The sequence below is a fragment of the Bufo gargarizans genome, chromosome 9, assembly GCF_014858855.1.
Source record: "Bufo gargarizans isolate SCDJY-AF-19 chromosome 9, ASM1485885v1, whole genome shotgun sequence".
NCBI classification, from domain to species: Eukaryota; Metazoa; Chordata; class Amphibia; order Anura; family Bufonidae; genus Bufo; species Bufo gargarizans.
The window spans coordinates 19,511,436-19,534,690 of NC_058088.1; the positions used below are offsets into that span (position 1 = coordinate 19,511,436).

The window sequence follows — 23,255 nt, forward strand, 5'->3', positions numbered from 1 at the left end:
CTCCTGTTGCTCCTCTCTCTTCTACCTCGTTGCTAAGGGAAGAGGAGACCCCTGTGTTGAGAAGGTCCACCCGGATAACCAGGGGACGTCCGCCAGTCCATTTAGGAGACTTTGACTATGCTGGTGGTGTCTCCCCCCGAACAGTTGTTAATAGAAATAGCCTGCTTGACGTTTGTACGCAAGAATGGACTCCTCCACGTGAGCCCTTGCCTGTTCTATACCCACGGGGAAACCCTGTGTAGTTCCTTATTATACTTCAGTCAAGGAAAAAATAGACTAACCTGGTTCACCTTAAGTCCGCTGTGCCAGGTCAGCGGCCATGTCTAAGAAGAAAGAAGACGCCCCTTTTTCTTGCGTCATTTATTGCAAATGTTATATTTTTGTGTGAAATAGTTGTTTATTATATTTATAATGCAATGTTTAAATTATGCAGCAGCTTATGTTGGTTCAGGCATGTGTGTGAGTACGAGGCCTTACTCACGTTAAAGTCTGGGGGTGTGCAGCATACGGGTAGGCTACCCGACACTGCTAGATTTGAGTGTGTAGTTCCCTTTAAGCCAGTCAGGCCGGTTACCGGCAATCCTTATAACAGCCAGCAGAGGGAGCCCCCAGTTCAGTATAAATAGGCTAGGGCCTAGCTCAGAAGGGTAGAAGTTTCCAGACTCAGTACAGAGAGGGTTCCCCTCCTGAGTCCTTATGCATAGAAGTCAGAAGGGCATAGCTAAACAGCCTGAAGACACAGAATACCACAGAGGCCGATCAGATAAAGCAAGAGGTACTCAAGACAACAGAGGAGGTACTATATAAAGACAGCTTCAAGGGTACGCCAGCTATAGGGCATTAGACCTTGGAGAGAAAGTCACATGTAGCAGGACCAGTCAGGAATAGTGTGCAAACCGCCTGTACTGCATCTCCTGTAATCAACACTCTGTATAATGCCTTGCTAAGACCGGCCATTCTGTACTCCCAAGAACCAGCTGTATCCACTGATATTCAGTAAAAGTTCCAGTTTTTGTTGGCTATCCTATGCTTGCTTCATTCTTCTACGATACCATACACGGCGTGTCACCGTTTAATTGACACTGGCGTCACGAACTGTTAAATACCTGCCTGTTCCAGTATTTGCCCCAATTGAAGACGACAGTGGATCCCAGGTTAGTGGTCAATCTGCACTACAAAGCCCAGCATACACTACTGACCCCCTGGGACACTGCAATTGGCAAACTTCAGACGGGCCTGGACATGTGATGACTTGAGCAGGGGAACCTTCCATGCAATGCATGATTTGAAACCATGATGGCGCAGTGTTCTACCGACAGTGACCTTTGAAACTGTGGCCCCAGCTCTCTTCATGTCATTGACCAGCTCCTCCCTTGTAGTTCTGGGCTGATTCCTCACCTTTCTTATCATCCGTGATACCCCACGAGGTGAGATCTTGCATGGAGCCCCAGTCCGAGGGAGACTCACAGTCATCTTTAGCCTCTTCCATTTTCTAACAATTGCTCCAACAGTTGATCTATTTTCACCAAGCTGCTTGGCAATTGCCCCGTAGCCCTTTCCAGCCTTGTGGAGGTCCACAATTTTGTCTCTGGCATCTTTTGACAGCTCTTTGGTCTTGCCCATGGTAGTAGGTGGCGTCTGACTGACTGCGGGGTGGACAGGGGTCTTTAAAGAGCTCAGACAGGTGCTACTAAGTTAGATTAATGAGTGGAGTAGAGGTGGACTTTTTAAAGGCACAGTAACAGGTCTTAGAGAGACAGAACTCTTGCTGTTTCTCCGGTGTTCCAATACTTATGTTCAGCAGTGCAAGACAAAGAAATTCTTTAAAAATCATACAATGTGATTTCCTGAATTATTTTTTTATTCTGTCTCTCAGAGCTGGAATGCTCCTACAATGTGAATTTCGGACCCTTCCATGATTTATAAGTGGGAGAACTTGCAAAATCACAAGAATGTTATAACTTTTTTACATTCATGTTTGAAAAATTTAAATTTCTTGGTCTTTACTAGTGATGAGTGGCATAGGCAATATTCGAATTCGCAATATTTCGGCCGAATATTTGCTATAAATTCGAGAATTTGTGATCTCCAGTCATTATTTTCTTGTTTGCAAAAATCAGCAATGTTATATATTCGCGATTAGAATATTCGTGATCAACACTAGTCTTTGTTTCTAATAACCACCATTTCTTACCGGTGACACTGGGGTAATTGCCCATCTTGCCTATGCTTTAAAGGGGTTATCCTGGATTTTGATATTGATGGTCTATTCCCAGGAGAGGTGATCTATAGTCACATCAGCGGGGGTCCGACTCCTGACACCCTGCGCTCCATGAAAGCTTCGGCCTCTTCCTAGGCCAATGACGTCACAGTGCATCAGTCCCATGGCCTATGTGAGGCTCAGTCCCATTCAAGTGGGCCTGACCCGCAATACCAAACATGGCCACTATACAATGAACGGCGCTGTGCTTGATAAGCTGCGAGGAGCTCCGGTGAGCACTGTGACCAGAGCAGCTGATCAGAGACGTGTCGGGAGACAGACCTCCACCAATCGGATATGTACGACCTATCCCGAGGATAGGCCGTCAATATCAAAATCCCAGACAACCCCTTTAATTTTTTCTATGATAATGCTGACATCTTGTATCCCCTCCCTGCCTGGACAGTCGCCGCCGACCTCCCCACTATTCGAGGAACTGGAGAGCGTTTTCCTAGATAACGCAAGTGCATTGACAGAGATTGTAGGAGATGGCCAGAGACCCTGGAAATCTGCTCCGCCATCCCCGTCCTGTGAAAGACGAGGTAAGGTCACAGCGTCCCTTTAAACTGATACTTCGACAGTTCTTGTTTGCATGAAATCTGGGTAGTCACCAGTATGGCCACTGTTATAACTGACCCAGCTTTCCCAGAGTCAGGAATGGCATAGGACTATCAGGTTTTACAGCAGTAGCAGAATCCATCAGGGCCTGACTACTCTGGCTGACAACTGGCAGCTGTAGCGTTGACCATATTGTCCCACAGCTTTTCATGGAAGTTGTTTGCGTTGGTATCTACGACTTCACTTCTTGCTTTATAGATATTAAAGTTCAGCTGAGCCATCGCTTCCTCTTTCTACCAGTCCATGGAAACTGTCTATAATTAGAGATTAGCAGATAACACAAGGTCCCGGGACCGCAACTCAATAAATGTTATCGCGACCGAAACGACAATGGACCCGGGGAGCGGCATCAAATCTCGCCTTCTCCTCTCATTGTTTTATGGACGTTCTATTCATCCACAGAGGAACTGCACTAAAAATAACAGAAAAGGGGAATTAAATCAGCTCCACATCAACATACCCAAGGGCTGCATGTTATTGTAGGGCTCAAGGTACAGGGTGACGGTGCTGCTCTACCGACACCTAGTGGCCTATATGGTGTATTACAGCCCATAGGTGCATTGTTACAGAGAATGTGTCATCAGAAAATGACCTATTGTTTAAATCAAGTTTTTAGCATTATTTTTAATTATCTATATTATTATTATTTTTTAAACTGAAATCTTGCAGCTTTCACTATGACCACCGAGCCTCACAATAAGATGACACCTGTTCTGCATGAACTGCTCCGATGCTCATGTGAGGGGGCTACCTGGGTGAAAATGGGGATATGTCCGGGATCAGAGCTATGCTATTAACATGTTAGATCATTGGATTGACAGACTGGTAGAGATGGGTGCGGACCCTGTCTGCATGGGCTTTCAATATACTATAAGTTGCTGCACTGATTGATTAATGTCAGTGCAGGGACACCCCCCAACTGCTAACCTACATCTGGACCTTCATTGCAAACTGCTAGTAATTCATTCATAATGTCATGATCAGTGGGTGTAGAACTACTCTGTTAACCTACTAGTTAATCCTAAGGGCATTGTCCTGGCAGTCTCCTGTTATTCCCCCTTTAAACCCTATACAGGGATCTGGCCTTTGCTGTAGGGGAACTGAGGTTGTAGAAGCCCCTTCTAAAAGAGGGTGGTCACTAGTGGGTTTGCTGTTCCTGGGGTGGGGCTTAAATGTCCAAAAATTACCAACAAGAATGTTGTATGTGTATTGCCCAGGCGGTGGCATAGCGTGAATCTTCTGGGCCCCAGGGGTTCCCTCTACCGATTTATAATACTAGTGTCTTCTCATGAAGTAGAAGGACCTTTGGGCCCCCTGAGGCTCTAGAGACGAGGTGCAACTGTTACCTCCACATCCCCAATAGCCATGGGATGACTGAGAAATTAAAGTGGCTCTGGGAAAGAAAAATCAGGAACTATTTTAGGCGGACCAAATTGACAGAAGATGGGGTAACGCAAGTGGGTGATGTCAGAAATACCATCCCAGCAGAACCAGGTACCACAGTGCAGCACAATCTATTGCCCCAAAAGCTGTCCGTCTGTGGTGGCCATGAATAGCTGCCATTTTCTGTCCTCCTGCTCCAGTTGTCTCTGAGATATGATGCGGTGGTCTTACGAGGTGAGATGTTGTCCACAGCAGTTGAATTCAGGAGGACATGTGCATTCGCTGGCCTGGTACATGAGTACCTGATTCTCACAGCATTATGTACCCAGCCAGCATCAGAGAAGAGGGCTTGGGCGGCTATGGCCAGTCCGCCCCTTCCAATACCTGCAAATTTTGAGGTATAGTGCACTTTAATTTTAGTCCATTTCTATTCCAGGCCTTTCAGCCTCAATGCTCTCACTTAACACAGAAGAATTTTTTGAGCTCCTCTCCACCGCACAGACCAGACGTCTGGATGAGCAGAGAGCAACGCTGCCCGATCGGGTTCTTCCACCCAAAAGACACTTTTCGGTGCCCAATCGCCGCCAATTTTCCCTCCCATCTGACGAAAAAGGAATTGTCACAGAGCTGCGGCGCAGGAGGGGGACATCTTGGGCTGGACGGAGTCAAAGGAAGAAACCTCCATCAATCAAAATTCCAGCCCAGGAGGATCTGTACAACACCATCTTAGGTCATCAGGTAGGAGTGGTCCGAAGCCTCTATCTGTACTGTATTAGATACTCATCATATAATGTCTGATCTTAGAATTTACCATATTATCTTAGTTAAAATCAATATTAACGCCATAGTGATCGGATTATTTTTGAGCTACCAAAGATTTTTTGCATCATTTTGAATCGGCAGAGAAACTAAGATTAGATTAGTTTTCATTGCCCTTAACCTCAGAACAGATTTTGTATTCCTTTTATTTTAGGAGGAGCTTCCTCCTGAGCTTATTATCTTCCCCTTGCTAAATTATTTGGCCGACTTATTTACAAAAAGGAGTGGAGGGAGGGAAGTGACCGCTTCTCTGGGGAAATATTTAGCTTCAAAACAGGCTGTGACCTTTCAGCTCTATTCAACTGTTGACCTAATACTGCCCCCTATGGGTAAAAAAAAAATGTTTGCCAATTCTCAGAAATTAGAGAGACCACTCATTACTCCTGGAATCTGCTGCAGAAGCTCCATGGCACCTCCCGACTCTACACCCATTAACTGTGCATAGAGTCGGGATGCACCAAACTCAGCCTCGGCATCCAAACGCACCTTGAGGGGGCAGCAGCATCACGTCAACAGAAGGGTGTGTGGCCCACAAAAGGGGCATGGTCTTCGAAAAGGAGGCATGCCAATGCCTGGACTCCAAGAAGCCAATTTGCAAAATTCATGGTCTGTTGCTAAGAATCTTTTTACATTACAGAGGTTTAGGGAGTCATTTTTTTTATTTTTAATAATGAGGTCATGGGTGAGGTTTTTAGTGCAAAATGCAATGGAAATAAATAATTTCCAGGAAGAACTACAGGAAAAGACAATGATTTGGCTGAGAAACTGGAATTCTGAATGGAAACAGAGGTCAGTTGGGGGTGGGGTGGGGATAAGGATTGTCGCTGAATAGCAAGAGGAAAGAGAAGGATTATGTAATGTTATTACCACTGAGAAGCTAAGCCGGATCTGGGGAGCGGTGATACTTTACTAAAGTATTTTACTATCATCCTATGTATGACATTTTTTGATTAATTTTTCCTCCAAAAATGTTTCAAACATGACTATCTCAGGGGTCAGGTTTTCACTTGAAATCTGCCATTCTTTATCAGACCAGCTGTGAAGCTCTGTCATAGTATGATGGTGAATGCAGTGCCTTTCTGTTTGGCCCAACAGGTTGCCTAGTGTTAAAATAATATGGTGCCATCTGAAGAACACTGATATGTTGGCACATTCAAACCAGCAAGCTGATACCCCTCTTATCAAAGGGTAATCCCATCTGGAACATTGATGGCATATCGCTAGGATTTACTACTACGGGACTGCTGGAAAATGGAGAGGGCACCGCACTTGTGCAATGCATTCTCCATTCATCTCTATGAGACTTCTAAAAATAGTCGTGCATGCTCGCTCGTCTATTTCCGAGGCTCCCATAGAGATGTGCGTTTTCCTTCACTTCAGGTATTTTGTCGTTTCCGATGCACTGGCAAAACAGAAAAAGACATCCTTGTAATAGTATACGCAGCCTTAAAGGGATTCTGTCACCAGTTTTAACCCCCTCCAGATAAAAATATGGTTATGTTCAGGGAGCTTTACTGATTCCTAATGTGGTCTTATAAATGTAATCTGTAGGGTCATTTTGCCTAAAAAACGCTATTACTAACCTGTCATTCATAAAAAATAAGGTGCCCAAGGGCATGTAAATGGATCCAAGCTGCCGCCCGCACCTGCCGCCGTTCGTGCCCAGCTCCGCCTTTCCTGACCTCAGCGCCGCCTCATAATCCTGTGTGACGCCTCCGGCTCTCCCTCCCCCTCCTTCTGCTCTAACATCTCGCGCGTGCGCACAGGCCTCTGCCTGATATGCCCGTGCGGACTTCTCCGTTCGGCTTCATGGAGCGAAGTGCGCATGCGCCGGCACTTCGCTCAACCTCCCGATGACCTGCACACTCGCTCCATGAAGCCGAACAGAGAAGTGCGCATCAGACAGAGGCCTGTGCGCACTCACGAGATGTTAGAGCAGAAGGAGGGGGGAGGGAGGGAGAGCCGGAGGCGTCACACAGGATTATGAGGCGGCGCTGAGGTCAGGAAAGGCGGAGCTGGGCACGAATGGCGGCGGGTGCGGGCGGCAGCTTGGATCCATTTACATCCCCTTGGGCACCTTATTTTTATGAATGACAGTTTAGTAATAGCGTATTTTAGGCAAAATGACCCTACAGATTACATTTATAAGACCACATTAGGAATCAGTAAAGCTCCCTGAACATAACCATATTTTTATCTGGAGGGGGTTAAAACTGGTGACAGAATCCCTTCAAAAGCTTCAAGAAGTTTGAATAAAATAAAAGGAATAATGCTGTAGAATACTTTGTAAATCTTTTCGTATTCTCGTTCCTTTACAGTCTCAACGAATGAATGACCAACGCAGCTCTCCCCCGATCCCTCAAGCTGCTGCAGATCTGTTTGAGATTTTATTCCGCCTTCAGGGGAATCGGCTGGATGAACAAAGAGTGGAACTGCCTGAGGCACTAGGGGGCGCATGCTCTTAAGAAAAAAGGGTTTGCTCTACCCTCTACCCAAAATCCTCTGTCCCACCGCATCCAACTTCTACATTGTAAAGTTGTCTCTTAATGGACAGAAGATGGTTTCCTTTATTTTGACCCCTGTACAAGGTGGAAGAAGTGGAAACCAAGAAGGAACCGAACCACTTTTTTTGGGGTTGATTTTATGATAAAGAATGGTGAAGATATTTTTTTTTACCAATTGGGGTCAAAATTAACTATGCATAAAGTCTGTGCCTTTAAGAAATATTTGGTTGAGCCAATCTGATCTTCCAGCTAAGGAGGAGAAGTCTTGTATCCTCCTTGGATCTTCTAGAGAAGATCTGGAGTGGAGTCTAGAGAACAATGAACTGAATAACAAGTACCTGGCTTGCAGCTTATAAACAGTTGACTTTTTATGCAGACAAACGAGGCCTGTGCCTAAGGTGGCCATATCAGAAGGCAGGAAAGATCTTCAATTTTTTTACATTTTGGTTGTTCATTTTTTGAAAATTTGATGGAAGATTATAAGATATCTTGGTCTAAGTGTGCTTTGTACCATTGCTTTGAAAGCCTAACTTCAGTTGCTCATAATCTGTATTTCTTAAGAGGATAAAGAATCACCTGGCACCAAACATGAGCCCTCTAACCTATCCTAGCACATATCACTTCCAGTACCATTTTTGCTTTTGCAGGTTCTCCACCTGAACTTGAAGGAGAGCTGCAATTGATCAAGGGAATGTGAGACCCCTCTGGGGATGGGGCCCCTGGTCACCTCCCTGATGGTCAATCCACCCTCTGCTCTAGGTATATTCTGTACAATGTAGTACTTCACGTTGCTTTTAGCGAGTGATCACAGCGTACAGTACCGTTAAGTGGTGACCAGCCGTTACCTGCTGTACTGTATACTGCCTCTCTTTGGCTATTGTAGTATATTGTGTGAGACTGATGTAATAGGGTTTTCACATTAGGCGGTATAACTATTCTTAGGATACCAAATTTTTCACATTTCATGTCATTATTAAATCGACAACTAGTTTTAAGTAAATTGTCAATTGTTCCTACTTGCACCGAGCAGAGGTTTAGTTTTGTAGATGACGTACGCTTGACTAGGGCCTCAGCCCCGTCTGTTCTCATTCTCCGTTCTGCTGGTCTCATATCTCCCAGTAACTTGGTGTATAGATGATACATGCTGGGAGATGTAGTGTTTACACCAATGTAGAAAGTAAATATGTCCCAGAATGCAGTGCACCATGGAATCTCACATACGCTGCTAAGGGTATATCTGTCAGTCCATGTAGCAATGGAGTCCATTAGGCGCGTTGGAATCCATCATAGGGCGGCTGTGGCACCGCACTGTGTCTAAACGGAAGCCACAATGAAGGTGAGAACAACGCCTTACCTACGTAGACTAAAAATGAAAGTTTTCTAAATCGGTCAGGTTTCTTCATGGTGCTTCAAGATGAAAGTTGCATTTTCATCTTTATTTCTTAGTCTGGAAAAGTCGTCACTTTCTCCACCTTAATATAGTTTCATTAATCTGATTACTATAGCATTGCGCTGTCCTGCATTAGTAATCAGATTATTTGAAAATTAATTAATGCAGAATTCTCTTCTTGTATCTTCTGAGATTTACGTTCAATCTGCCAAATTGTAGTTTTATAACAACTTACATCCTAAACCAATAAGAATTCGACCTACCCAGCTAATAACCAGAAGCTACCGCAGTTTTCATTATACCGGGGGCAGACTGAACTGTTGGGCTGCCATATACGTCCTGTAGCCGTCATTTGGCTGGATTTGGCAGAAATACCGCAGCCCTCGATGTCTTTAATGCAATTCCAAATTTATTCACCAAGAATGCGACATTTCCACTACAATGAGTCTTTTTCTTGAAAAAGGAATGGCATTGAAGACATCGCGTGCTGCAGTATTTCTGCCAAATCCTTGGTTATCAGGGGACGGCTGGGCTAAGGCCTAACTCTGCCGCCACCGCCACTTCATGGACTGTCCGATTTGGACCTAACGGTAGTGCTGCTTGATTTTGCCCTTTGGCTGCCATACTTTCCACTCCACTGACAGTCCATTGAGGCAGAATTATAACCGTGTTTTAATATTTTTTGCAATGATGGAATGGTGAACGCACCCTTTAATGGATTGTCCTGTTCAGACAAAGCCTTTAGAAAAAACCGCCAATGATGAGCAGATTGCGAGGTGTTCTGTTGCTGCCGTTTCCGGGTTAGGCTGTAATTCCTCATTGAAATCAATGGTCCGTTGACGTTCAGCAGAGATGAGCCGGATTCTCCAGAGGGAGCAGCTCTCCGCCATGACTCATAGGTGGGGTCCTGAGTGGGATACTTAATCTCTGCCATGTCCAGCTCTCCATACATAAGGTAGCCCCCTCTGCAATAGGAGACACGGTGAGATTTTACAGTGCTATATGGGCAGTTGCATAGGCCACCGCTGATTGCCTTTTTACATTCCAAATGTACTGTTTTGTATCTGCTATAAAATCTGATCAATAAAGGCAAATGTTTAAATACATTATGTGATCAAATTGTGTTCCCTCGTCCTCTATTACCACTGGCCTTAGGCCTTATTAACATGTCTATGATTATGTATGTGACAAGATGGTCAAAGTTTCATCTGTGAAGATGTCAACGCAGTTCCCATGGTGAGTCCGTGGGGAGTGAAAACCATTGACAGAACACGGATGCAATCCTGTCAGTGGTTTTCACAGACCCCCAGACTTCAATGGGTGCGTTTGGTCTGGATTAGAGATCAGTGAATCAGTTCGTAAGGAAGTTCCCAAAAATGTGTCCGCAAGACAAACCTGAAGCTTTTATGGTTCACTTTGGACGAGTCCCGTTTTACTACATATGTCGGTTGGAAAACGCGCAAGGGAGGAAGAGGAAGGGTGCACACATGACCCTATGAGGAAGTGGGGGCTCTGAATGGCCCACAGGCTGACAGACGGCCTGGATGAGCCAATCAGTGGAGCAGCAGCTAGGGAAGTGCTCTTGCACAGGCATGCTCAACCTGCGGCCCTCCAGCTGCTGCAAAACTACAGCTCCCAGCATGTCTGAAGAGCCTACAGCAGGGCATGGTGGGAGTTGTAGTTTTACAACAGCTGGAGGGCCGCAGGTTGAGCATGCCTGCTCTTGCAGAACATCATTCAGTGTTGGGCTGTGAATGAAGGTGGTTGGGTGTAGCGGTCCGTGGCAGAAAACGATCTTCGGGACAGTGTACAGTCACAATCAAGCTTCTATTCTAGTGTCAGGGACCCTGAAAGGAAAGACTAGGGAAACGCAGGGAAAGTGTTCGGCCGCGGAGTGAGGGGCTGAGGCAGGGTGTGCCGGGCAGTGCCTTCTAGCTGCAGTTACTGCCTTATAATACAGCTGCAGCAGAACCTCAAAGGCAGCGACCTGCAAGAACATATTTTTTTTCCTCATTTGAAAAGAAAGAAATTTGTTTTTTTTTTCAAAACCAGAAGTTTCTCTAGGCTCGATGCCAGCTTTTCCCCAGTACAATTAGCATTATGCTGCAGTGCTGACTGTTGAGGAACTAGCATCCTATCTGTCCATGCTAAATCCGTTGCATTATGTGGATGTGGACCCACTAACCAGTTTGACTTTGGGCTAAACCTAAGGGCGTTGTACTTGATCCCTGGTTTTCGTCCTTCTTTTACCCCAGTACAGGGATCTGGACTTCACTGCAGGGAACCAGCCAGGCCGCTGCCTCCTGGAGTAGTCCTGGTGTAGTTGGCTGCTGACCAATGGGGGCAGAGGGTCAAAGCACCATGCATGAGGTCAGATCCCTGCTGTCAATTGAACATTCAACTTTTAACACATAAAAACACAAACACGGAAACTAACAAATCTGACAATACAGATAACATATAAAGGGCCCATAGGAAGGTTTGTATAACGCACACTTATCTGAGTTCCATTGAATTCATAAAAAAATAAAAACTCCCTAATGTGCATTATATTTAAAAAAAACTCAAACACCTTTTATATTTTCATTTCTTCACAAACCACTTTGCTCACAAGCGGCACCTACCCCAGTGTCTGGTCAATGACATTCCTCTCAATGCAGCATCACACACTCAGGGGCCCGACCCGGGGCCTCTAATCTCTGAAGAATGCATCCACCCAGCTTTCTTGAAAACACATGCACACAACTAGAAAACCACCCTGTCCTAGTAAAAAGAAACATTTTATGAATTAAAGGGTTTATCCAGCCCATAATAATGATGAGCTATCCTCAGGAAACCCGCTACCCCCGCCGATGAGCTGTTTGAAGAGGAGGTGGTGCTCGCATGGAGCGCCGCCTCCTTGTCTGACAGTTGCTCGGCGGGGGTCCCGGCCCCTCACTGATCAGATATTTATGACCTATCCTGAGTAAACTCTGCCCTCTGAAGTAAGGTCGTTAAAATCAGCCCTGCCTTCTGAGCTTGAGAAGATGTGAGCCATGCTGCTTGGGGGCCCTGTTGTCCCAGGCAGCTATTGTAGGAAGTCCTTCTGCAGTACCCCAGTACAGGGGGTATCTGTGCACTGTTTTGTAGACCTAGCACAACCTGGTATGGTTGGCAGGGACAGAGTTAACCACCCTGGTCCACCCCTCTTGGCAGGAGGGGCTGGTCCTACTTCCTGTCTAAGGGGAGTTCTAGTCTAGTGAGTGAAGGAGAAGAATGCAAGTCCTTATGCTCCCATTCCTTAGGCCTCAGAATATAGAAACTAACCAATCTCTGTGAAACGTACTGCTTCTGCTACAGCATGAACTAGAGAAAGGAGGAAGAACTTAATCAGCAAAGTAACCTGCGACTACAGCTAACCAGACTTAGCTACTTGTGAGGGATTACAATTAAGACACCCATCACAATTAACCAGGTCTTGGCCAAAAGTGCTCCTAGAACCTGTATCCCGCAGTGAACACTACAACCACAATTGTCAGATTATAGTTGCTAGCAGGGGCGTTACTAGGTTAAAACATTCGGGGCCTGGGCCCCTGATGTTTTGTCCCAGGCCCCGAATGTCCTGCCTGCCAGCTAGATACAACTGTATTGCTTTCCTCAGGACAGCAATTGAATCTAGTGCACTGGAAGAGCTGAAGGACCTGTGGTTACATCGCAGGTCCTGTGACCAGTAAAACAGGCAGTGGTTGAAAAGGACCTGCGAAGATGTCACCATCATGTGACCAGTGCAGGAGAGGATGGCAGTGAAGAGGAGAAGTCCTGGGGAAAGAAGCTGTGGTGATGTCTGTACATGAGGAGAGGTAAGTGAAGGGAGAGGCAGAGCAAAGCTGGGAGTTATGGTTATTTAACTGGTTTGTTAGGGCTGAAGGGAGGGATGTTATTTACATGGAACTGCGTGTTGTTGGTGGCTGGGGAGGGAGTGATGTTATTTACATGGGACTGTATGTTGATGGCGGCTGTGGGAGACAGTGATGCTATTTACATGGGACTGTATGTCGGACAGGGCTGGGGGAGGCATTGATGTTATTTACATGGGACTGTATGTTTATGGAGACTGTGGGAGGGAGTGATGTGATCTACATGGGACTGAATGTTGAGGGGGCAATGTTATTTACATGGGACTGTATGTTGAAGGTGGCTGGTGGGGGAATGATGTTATTTACATGGGACTGAATGTTGAGGGGGTGATGTTTACATGGAATTGCATGTTGGAGGCGGCTGGGGAGGGGAGTTATTATTTACTTGAGACTGTATGTTAAAGGCGGCTGGGGAGAAGGTGATGTTATTAACATGGGACTGTATTTTGAAGGTGATGGTAAAGAGTGATGTTATTTACATGGGACTGTATATTGGAGAGGGCTGGAGAGATGGTGTGATGTTATTTATATTGGACTCTATGGCGGAGGGAGGGAAATAGTGTTATTTACATGGGACTGTATGGTGGAGGGGCTGAAGGGAGGGGAGTGACGTTATTTACTCAGGACTGTATTTTGGAGGGGGCAGGAGAGATGGTGTGATGTTATTTACATGGGACTGTATGGGGAGGGAGGAATACAACTACAGGGGGCAGTGCAGGGGGCATTATAAATACTGGGGGCACTTCAGGGTGAGCATTATAACAGTAGGAGGCAGTATAAATACTGGGGACAATAGGGAATTACTATTGGTGGGACTATGAGGAGCACCATTACTATGGAGGCACAAATCTTTCTTCAGGATAGTATTTGGGGGTATTGGGGAGCACAGCGAGCAGCAGGATAACACTGTGGGGGCGCCAGGTTGGGGGGATGATGATAGAAAAGTGAGGAAGCTAAGATGTCTGTGTGTCACACTCTGCAGAGACGAGGAGCGGGTGAGAGAAGTTGTACGGACCAAATGGAGAAGATGATGAGACAGAAGATCTACATCAGAGGAGAGGTCACCTGGATGTGACAGGTATGTGCTGCTGTATGGCAAGTACAGCAAAATGCGGTGTGAGGAGGGGGGAGGAGGGGGCGACTTATAGAACTGGGCCACATTCATTGGGGCCTGGGCCCCGGATCTTTTGAGACCCGAGCAATGCCCCTGGTTCCTAGCCAGATATTCTAGTGAGACTTTAGCAAGAAAGCATACCAAGAGGGCCATTATCTGCCACTTTGCCGGCCTCCATTCCTCGCCATCTGTGTACAGATTATTGTTAGATATAGTACAACTACTATTTTGAACTCATGTAAAAAGGGACGTTTATTCTTCTACCTCTGGCCTGGTTTCCTGGCTCTTACCATCCCATACACTGGCCATTGCACTACTATACCTCCTGGCCGGCACCCATACAACCACCAGCATCAAGGATACCCCAAACTACCACCAGCCCCAACTACAGGGAGTGACCCAACGGAAGAAAAGGTGCCCTCCTCTTACTGCAGCAGCCCTAGGGAGCAACGGCCTAAGGAAAATCACTGTGACACATCCTTTAGTCAGAGCCACTACCACTCCCATCCTCTGCTCCGGCTCCTCATGGGCTTGCTGTACTGCCTTAGTGAATAGGAGGGCAAATTTATTGTAGGAGAGTCTGTACTTTTGACTGACAGCTGCCGCTCCAATCAGCACTCCTGGTCAGTAAGGTGGTGTCCACATGGTCTCATTTTTTCAAAATTGCATTAAAAAAAAGTCATTTTGCTGCATGTTTCAAGAAAGTCAGAACATGTACTGTATACAGTGCTGATTGGAGGAGCACCTATCGGTCACAAGTCCTGACAGACTCCTACAATAAATCCACACTTCTATTCACTATGGAAGGACTGCTGCTATTGTAGTGTTCCAGTGGATCACTGCTAGAGTTACTGTTGTAATATATTGCCAAAATACTTAAATGGTACTTTTTCTTGTGCACTGTGTATCCCAGATGGTTGCATACAGGTAGCAAATAGTTAACTGGCAGTTTTTAGTGCAGTGCTAGCCCAACCCCTGTTTAGGAGGTCTTTTGCTGAGCTGGCCTCAGTATGTGTATGTGTGAGCTCCTGATATATAGGACTAATCCAGGGAACCTTCCCCCTGAGACTGAAATCTGCCAGGAAAGCAACTGAACTGAGAGACTACCCCTGAGAGAAAGAGAAGAGACATTCATAGATGGTTGAGGGCCACTAAAAAGGCTGTGCTGGACGGAGGCATTAAGGTGAACGCACGTTTATGGCAATGGACTTTACTGCATGTGGAAAGGGTTAACAGCTTCTGGCGCCCGCCACATTTCTGAGACAGAGTGGTCATCTGATTGAAGTTCTGCACCCCACAGACTGGGTATTGCATAAAGCATATTGAGAGTTATTGCATGCCTGTGGGCATATGAAGAGATTGCATAGTATAACAGGAGAGAGACTTAGGGAGGACTACCACCATCATTGTCACTGCTTATACACAGCTATTAGGAAACGCCTACTCAGAACTGTGCTTATTGCTGATACGTGTACTGCAACTCCCATTATCTGCTCAGTAAAGAGAGACTTATTATAACTAAATAGGCCTGGTCATTGCCACAGTCATCCGCTGCCTGCCTCCACACCTGTTTTCCTGCCTGGTACCCTGCCAACCATCCACCATCAATGGCACCCCAGCCACCACAAGACAGGAGAGCCCAAAAGCCCAGGGTGTGCCCTGAGGGAAGAAAGGGTGGGCCTTTCCATCACTGCACCTCCCAGGAAGTGCCAAAGTGCCATCGTGAGTAGAACTACCACCATCAGTGCCACCATCACCTCATCCTACCCTGTGGCCAGTTTCACTATGAGGGGCAGGAGCCTGGTTTGGCACTTGGGGGCCACAACTGGAAGCTGCAGTCACAAATCTGACAATACACCTCCCAGGGGGCCACCATGTGAGGTAGGTAATTAATCTCTATACACTATGTAGTGTAATGCTGTGTAAAAGAGTGCCTGCATATGGAAAAGTGTGTGTGTGTAAGAGTGCCTGCATATGGAAAAGTGTGTGTGTGTGTAAGAGTGCCTGCATATGGAAAAGTGTGTGTGTAAGAGTGTCTGCATATGGAAAAGTGTGTGTGTGTAAGAGTGTCTGCATATGGAAAAGTGTGTGTGTGTAAGAGTGTCTGCATATGGAAAAGTGTGTGTGTGTAAGAGTGCCTGCATATGGAAAAGTGTGTGTGTAAGAGTGCCTGCATATGGAAAAGTGTGTGTGTAAGAGTGCCTGCATATGGAAAAGTGTGTGTGTAAGAGTGCCTGAATATGGAAAAGTGTGTGTGTAAGAGTGCCTGAATATGGAAAAGTGTGTGTGTAAGAGTGCCTGAATATGGAAAAGTGTGTGTGTGTGTAAGAGCGCCTGCATATGGAAAAGTGTGTGTGTAAGAGCGTCTGCATATGGAAAAGTGCGTGTGTAAGAGTGCCTGCATATGGAAAAGTGTGGGTGTAAGAGTGCCTGCATATGGAAAAGTGTGTGTGTGTGTAAGAGTGCCTGAATATGGAAAAGTGTGTGTGTAAGAGTGCCTGAATATGGAAAAGTGTGTGTGTAAGAGTGCCTGCATATGGAAAAGTGTAGGTGTAAGAGCGCCTGCATATGGAAAAGTGTGTGTGTAAGAGTGTCTGTATATGGAAAAGTGCGTGTGTAAGAGTGCCTGCATATGGAAAAGTGTGTGTAAGAGTGCCTGCATATGGAAAAGTGCGTGTATAAGAGTGTCTGCATATGATAAACTATGAGTGTGTAAGAGTGTCTGCATATGGAAAATTACATAGAAAAGAAAAAACAGAGGCAGCGCCTCATGTGTGAGATCAGGATATGACAATAGTATCACAGCATATACTGCGCTTACATCTGTCTGTTGTGGGAGTCACAACACCTTAAGAGCCTGCTGTAATTTTACCCCGCACCCTGAGCGGTTCCTTAGGGCCGCAGCCTCAGTTTCTCAGTTGGCTTCACGATGTGGACTGTGAGCTGCAAGCTGAAACTGGAAGAAGTCCAGGCGCAATCAAAATCCAGGAGCTATCACCAGCAGCCTTGTAGACAGGTACGTATAAAATGTAGCGGTAATTTCTTTATTTGGTCATCAACGCGTTTTAAGTGCGGATAGCCCTCTTCGTCAGGCACATTCACATTAAAAGAGTCATACAGATCAAGAAGTGTTCAGATCTAATAAGTGTTCTAGCCCGCAGACCAGTGTGTTAGGTCAAAGGTAGAGGAGAGCGGGGGCAACATTCATGGATAACCTTAGACAATATAAAAAAAACTTTTTTTTGTAGGTAAAAAAAATTAGATTACAAGAAATTGTTAATAATTGTGAAGGATAATTAACAATTATAAAAAAATATATAGTATAACAGGAGTTAAAAGAATGTACATGAGGTATTCATGGGATGAATATTTTATGGGGAGTTAAAAAATACTGGGTTCTCAAGGTATAATATATACTGTAATTTAATGGAAAATAATGTTTTTGTGTGTCGGTATACCAGTTTTGCCCACAAGAGGTCACTATAGTGTCATAAACAACTGTACATGATAGGAATAGACTGCATTGAAAGATTGTTGCAAATTTGCCAGAAAATACATTAAAGGGCTTCTGTCACCCCCCAAGAGTCATTTTTCATTTTTGGGCTAATTAAAATCCTTATAGTGTGATTATTCGATATATAATGTTCTTACCTTTTCCTGTGGCTTAGTTTCTTTAAAAACCGAACTTTTATAATATGTTAATTACCTGTTTATTACTGGCTGGTAGCCGCCGCATCCTCCTTTTAAAAAACACCCCCTCCACCTGTTGATTGACAGAGCCAGCGAGCGCTCTCCTCCTCCGGCTGGCCCTGTCTGCGTTCCAAATCTCGCGCCTGCGCCGTACCGGTCTTCAATCGGCACAGGCGACGCTCGCTCGGCCGCTCCTTCCTCAGTGCGGCTGCGCCGGGTGTAGATGTGCGCCTGCTGGTAGCGAGGTAATTAACATTATTATAAAAGTGCGTTTTTTAACCGCCTCCGGAGGCGGTCGATTCATTCCTCCTTGACGCGCCGGCGTGTCATCTCGCGAGACTTCCTGGGGCCCGGGAGCAGTGTCTTTTCTAGTACAATTCAGGCCGGGCCCCCAATGTGAATGTATCTGAAGGGGGCCCATGTACCGTACATCTGTGTGTGAGTGTCTGTGTATCTGCTTATTCTGTATATAGTAGATTATTATATAATAATAATATATAGGAGATATCTGATAGGGGTAGTAGTGTGTGTATGTATATATATAATTAGAGCACTACTACTCCTATCCAGATATTTAGGACACTGATACGGAGACAGATACTTGTTTAAAAAAAAGGAAAAAAAGCTTTTTCTATTGACCAGTCCTCGGGATAGGTCCTCAATAGGGATGAGCGAATGGACTTGGGCTGAAACATCCGAAGTCGATTCGCATAAAACGTTGTTTCAATCCTGTATAGAGCGAGCGCTCCGTAAGCATTAGAATGTATTGGCTCCGATGAGCCGAAGTTATTGCTTTGCGAAGTCTCACGAGTTTCGCGTAAAATAACCTTATAAATTTATTTCTACTTTACAAAAAAACATTTACCTTGAAACTAAACCTGAGTTCGGGAAATGTTTTTTTTTTTTACAGTAGAAATCAATTTATGAAATTATTTTATGTGAAATCTCGTGAGACTTCGCGAAGCAATAACTTCGGCTCATCGGAGCCAATACATTCTAATAATGTACGGAGAGCTCGCTCTATACAGGATTGAAACAAACTTGTATGCGAATCAACTTCGGATATTTCACCCGAAGTCGATTCCCTCATCCCTAGTCCTCAATATCAGGGGGGGGGGGGGGGGGAGGGGGGGGGCATAGAACATTTGCTGTGGGGCCCAGTCAGTTCCAGCTGCGCCCCTGAAGTCACTGGTCCCGATAGCCCAGTATTAGGCCTCTTTCACACGACCGTTTTTTTTTTCCATTTTGCGGTCCGTATACGGAACCATTCATTTCAATGGTTCCGCAAAAAAAAAACGGAATGTACTCCGTGTGCATTCCGTTTCCGTATTTCCGTTCCGTTTAAAGATAGAACATGTCCTATTACTGCCCGCAAATCACGTTCCGTGGCTCCATTCAAGTCAATGGATCCACAAAAAAAACGGAACACATACGGAAATGCATCCGTATGTCTTCTGTATCCGTTCTGTTTTTTTGCGGAGCCATCTATTGAAAATGTTATGCCCAGCCCAATTTCTTCTATGAAATTACTGTATACTGTATATGCCATACGGAAAAACGGAACGGAAACACGATGGAAACAAAAAACGGAACAACGGATCCATTTAAAACGGACCGCAAAACACTGAAAAAGCCATACGGTCGTGTGAAAGAGGGCTTACTGGGGGCCACGGTTTCCAGACAGGGGAGATCTTGCTGCTGCTCCAGTGACGACCCCCAGTCCTTCTGCTCCCTGAGACCTCATCACGGATCTGCCTTCTTTGTCGGGACGCTGTGTAATATGGGCCGGGGGCCACTGGTGTTCTCCAGGGCCACATGTTGTTCCCCTCCCTGGTCTTCCCTGTGAGTCAAGCGGCTAATTTGTTTTTGAAACACGTTTTGGGTTTCCATGGCTTCCCCCTCCACCGGTGTCACGGCCTCCAGGTGACGGCCTCTCCTCCAGGCCTCCAGGTGACGGCCTCTCCTCCAGGCCTCCAGGTGACGGCCTCTCCTCCAGGCCTCCCTGATACTTCACAGGTTCTCTAGAAAATCCCCAGCCTCCACTTTCACTTTCACTGGCGTCTAACCTCTCCGGCCTCGCTCTGCCCGGTAACTGCTGATCCTCTGCAGAATCATTTTCCTATTGGAGGGAAGTGTAAGCGCCGTCCAATCAGAGCGGAGCTCCTCCAGTGCACAGAGTGACTGGGATCCTCTATTACAGCTGCGCTCGTCTGGGGGACACTTAGGTTCTTGTCACTCGGGGCCCCCAATATATCAGAGGAGGATGAGGAAGATGTTCCCCCTCGTTGTGCTTCTCCTCCATGTGTCTGCGGTGTGTTCTGGTGAGTATGGAGGCTCTAGGACCGGGGTATTCTGTGTATTCTGTAGTGTCAGTGCAGTGTCAGTGTGTTGTAGTCTATAAGACGCAGGAAATCGCTGGAGAAGCCGCACATGTAGCCTGCGCCATTTCTAACAGTTTATTGGAGTGTATTCACATCAGCTGTGAGGTCGCGTAAGGAAAGAAATGTCACTGAGCTGCGCCAAATCCTCTCCATCCAACCAACAAACTTGTAATTAGACCCGCCTCCCTCCCCAGTTTTAAATTCATTGGTGGCCAGTGCGGCCCCCCCCCCCTAATTAAAATCCCCCCCCATATACTATGGCCCCAGTTGTGCCCCCATCTTTATATTATGGCCCCAGTTGTGCCCTCATACATATACTATGACCCCAGTTGTGTCCCTATACATATATTACGGTCCCAGTTGTGCCCCCATACATATATTACGGTCCCAGTTGTGCCCCCATACATATATTGTGGTCTCAGTTGTGCCCCCATACATATATTACTGTCCCAGTTGTGCCGCCATACATATATTACGGTCCCTGTTGTGCCCCCATACATATACGATGGCCCCAGTTGTGCCCCCATAGATATATTATGGCCCCAGTTGGTGGCAGCGGAGAGTTCCGATCAGAGTCCCAGTTTAATCGCTGGGGCTCCGATCGGTAACCATGGCAACCTAGACGCTACTGCAGTCCTGGTTGCCATGGTTACTTAGCAATTTTAGAAGCATTATACTTACCTGCGCTGTCTGTGACCGGCCGGGCGCTCCGCCTACTGGTAAGTGACAGGTCTGTGCTATAAGCAATGCGCCTCACATTTATTGGTATATATTACATTCATATATACCCTGCACATGTAGAGGCACTTTTATTGTATATACATTTAGATAGGTGTCACCAGTAGTCAATTACTAAGGCAGCTTGACAATAGCAACAGCACCACCAGCAGGCAGCAGGGTGAATAGTAATAGCACTATAAGATTAGCTATAGGTCAATCATAGGCACTGAATGTTGCAACACACGGCTACAGTAATTAGCCGGCAACAGTGAGACAACAGACAGCAGAATTAGCAGATACAAAGTATCCAACATCAGCCACAACTGTTTATACCTCACAAGATTAAGGGTACTTTCACACTTGCGTTGTTTGATTCCGGCAGGCAGTTCCGTTGCCTGAACTGACTGCCTGATCAGGCAAACTGTATGCAAACGGATGTCATTTTTTCTGACTGATCAGGCATTTTTCTGACTGATCAGGATCCTGATCAGTCTGAAAAATGCCTGATCAGTCAGAAAAATGCATTGCAATACCGGATCCGTTTTTCCGGTGTCATCAGGCAAAACGGATCAGTTTTTTTTTTTCATTTTTAAAGGTCTGCGCATGCGCAGACCGCAAGGACGGATCCGGCATTCCGGTATTTTGAATGCCGGATCCGGCACCAATACATTCCTATGGAAAAAAATGCCGGATCCGGCATTCAGGCAAGTCTTCAGTTTTTTTCGCCGGAGATAAAACCGTAGCATGCTGCGGTTTTCTCTTTTGCCTGATCAGTCAAAATGACTGAACTGAAGACATCCTGATGCAAACTGAACGGATTACTCTCCATTCAGAATGCATAGGGATATGCCTCATCAGTTATTTTCCGGTATAGAGCCCCTGTGACGGAACTCTATGCCGGAAAAGAAAAACGCAAGTGTGAAAGTACCCTTAGGGTACAAATAAAGTATCAAAATAGCTAACAGTATATACAAATAAAGGCTAGCCATATAATAGTAACTGCAAAGTAATCACCACTACTGCAACAACAGCGTTAAAAGAAATAAAAAATGAAGCACACTCTAGATGTCCAGAGATAGTTTTATTAAGTAGGTTAGATAAAAAGTTCATTATTTATTAACAACAAACAAATAAAAGCTAAATTTTAAACCAATAAAAATTATAATACAAATGCACATGTCAAGAGCAGGCAACCAGTAGTCCATGACTAAATGTATATACAATCACATTTATTGGTCACTCATATTTATTGGTCACTCAATTTTCTGATTTTGGGATTACATCCACACAAACCGAGCACCCCTTAACCAGCACGCTGTGCCGCCTGACTTCATCACACAGTATTCTCCGCTGCCACCAACTGGGGCCATAATATATGTATGGGGGCACAACTGGGACCGTATTATATGTATGGGGGCACAACTGAGACCACAATATATGTATGGGGGCACAACTGGGGCCGTAATATATGTATGGGGGCACAACTGGGGCCATAATATAAAGATGGGGGCACAACTGGGGCCATAGTATATGGGGGGGGGGGGATTTTAATTAGGAGGGGGGGGGGAGAGGGGAGGCCTCACTGGCCACCAATGAATGTAATACAGGGGAAGGAGGGGGGGCCGCACTGGCCACCAATGAATTTAAAACTAGGGAGGGAGGGAGGGGTTAATTGTGCGAATCACAGTCCCCTGTAAGAGATCGGATACTGCCAAGCAGCAGGGGGCAGTCATGTACACAGTTCTTAGTATATTCTAACTTGAAGCGTCCCCATCACGTGGATATGCAAACTTCCACCATTCGGATCTTTGCATAGGCTAAGCAGCCAGGGAAAGTGCCAGGTCTTCTGCAGGGTTCTCCCTTTTGTTCCTTAGCTTTTGGATCCAGCAAGTCGTTTATACATGTTGCTTTGCTTTGTTTCCTGTACACCGTCCGTGACATTATAAGCCGCCAAAACGGTCTCAAGCATGGATCCGGTTTCACTTTTGGCTGAACGCTTCCAGGGTCTTTCATTGGAGGTAGCTGACCTCCGTAAAACTTTTTCTCAGCTTCAAGTGACCGGTTCAGCTGGCGTTCATGGAGTTTGTTCTGAGCCTAAGATCTCGCTCCCGGATACGTTTTCCGGGGGTAGTGAGAATTTTGTGCGTTTTAGAGAGGCTTGCAAACTCCATTTTCGCCTTCTTCCCCACTCCTCTGGTGATGAGGAACGGAGGGTGGGGATCATTATATCGCTGCTCAGGGGTAAGGCTCAGTCCTGGGCCTTTTCGCTGCCGGAGGGGGCACGGCCTCTCCGTTCAGTGGATGAATTCTTTTTAGCCCTGGGTCAGATATATGATGATCCGGATCGTATTGCTCTGGCGGAGTCTAGACTACGTCTATTATGCCAGGGTAAACAATCCGCAGAAATATACTGCTCAGAATTTCGGAGATGGGCAGCTGATACTGGTTGGAATGATGCTGCACTCCGAAGTCAATTTTGC

General features: G+C 45.9%; 2 protein-coding genes across 3 annotated transcripts in view; both read left to right on the forward strand.

The window, feature by feature from the left end:
- The window catches only part of GPSM3 (G protein signaling modulator 3), a 51,013-nt gene extending 40,932 nt beyond the window's left edge, over positions 1-10,081 (forward strand). For both annotated transcript variants that reach the window (XM_044306411.1, XM_044306410.1), the window contains 3 exons: positions 2,667-2,802; positions 4,698-4,999; positions 7,399-10,081. In XM_044306411.1, coding sequence (XP_044162346.1) covers positions 2,667-2,802; positions 4,698-4,999; positions 7,399-7,545 — 585 coding nt within the window. In that variant the 3' untranslated portion in view covers positions 7,546-10,081. The remainder of the gene's footprint in view (positions 1-2,666; positions 2,803-4,697; positions 5,000-7,398) is intronic.
- Positions 10,082-19,836: 9,755 nt separating this feature from the next.
- LOC122946541 (class I histocompatibility antigen, F10 alpha chain-like) overlaps positions 19,837-23,255 on the forward strand; it is a 55,627-nt gene continuing 52,208 nt past the window's right edge. Inside the window, exon 1 of the mRNA XM_044306248.1 lies at positions 19,837-19,995. Coding sequence (XP_044162183.1) covers positions 19,938-19,995 — 58 coding nt within the window. The 5' untranslated portion in view covers positions 19,837-19,937. The remainder of the gene's footprint in view (positions 19,996-23,255) is intronic.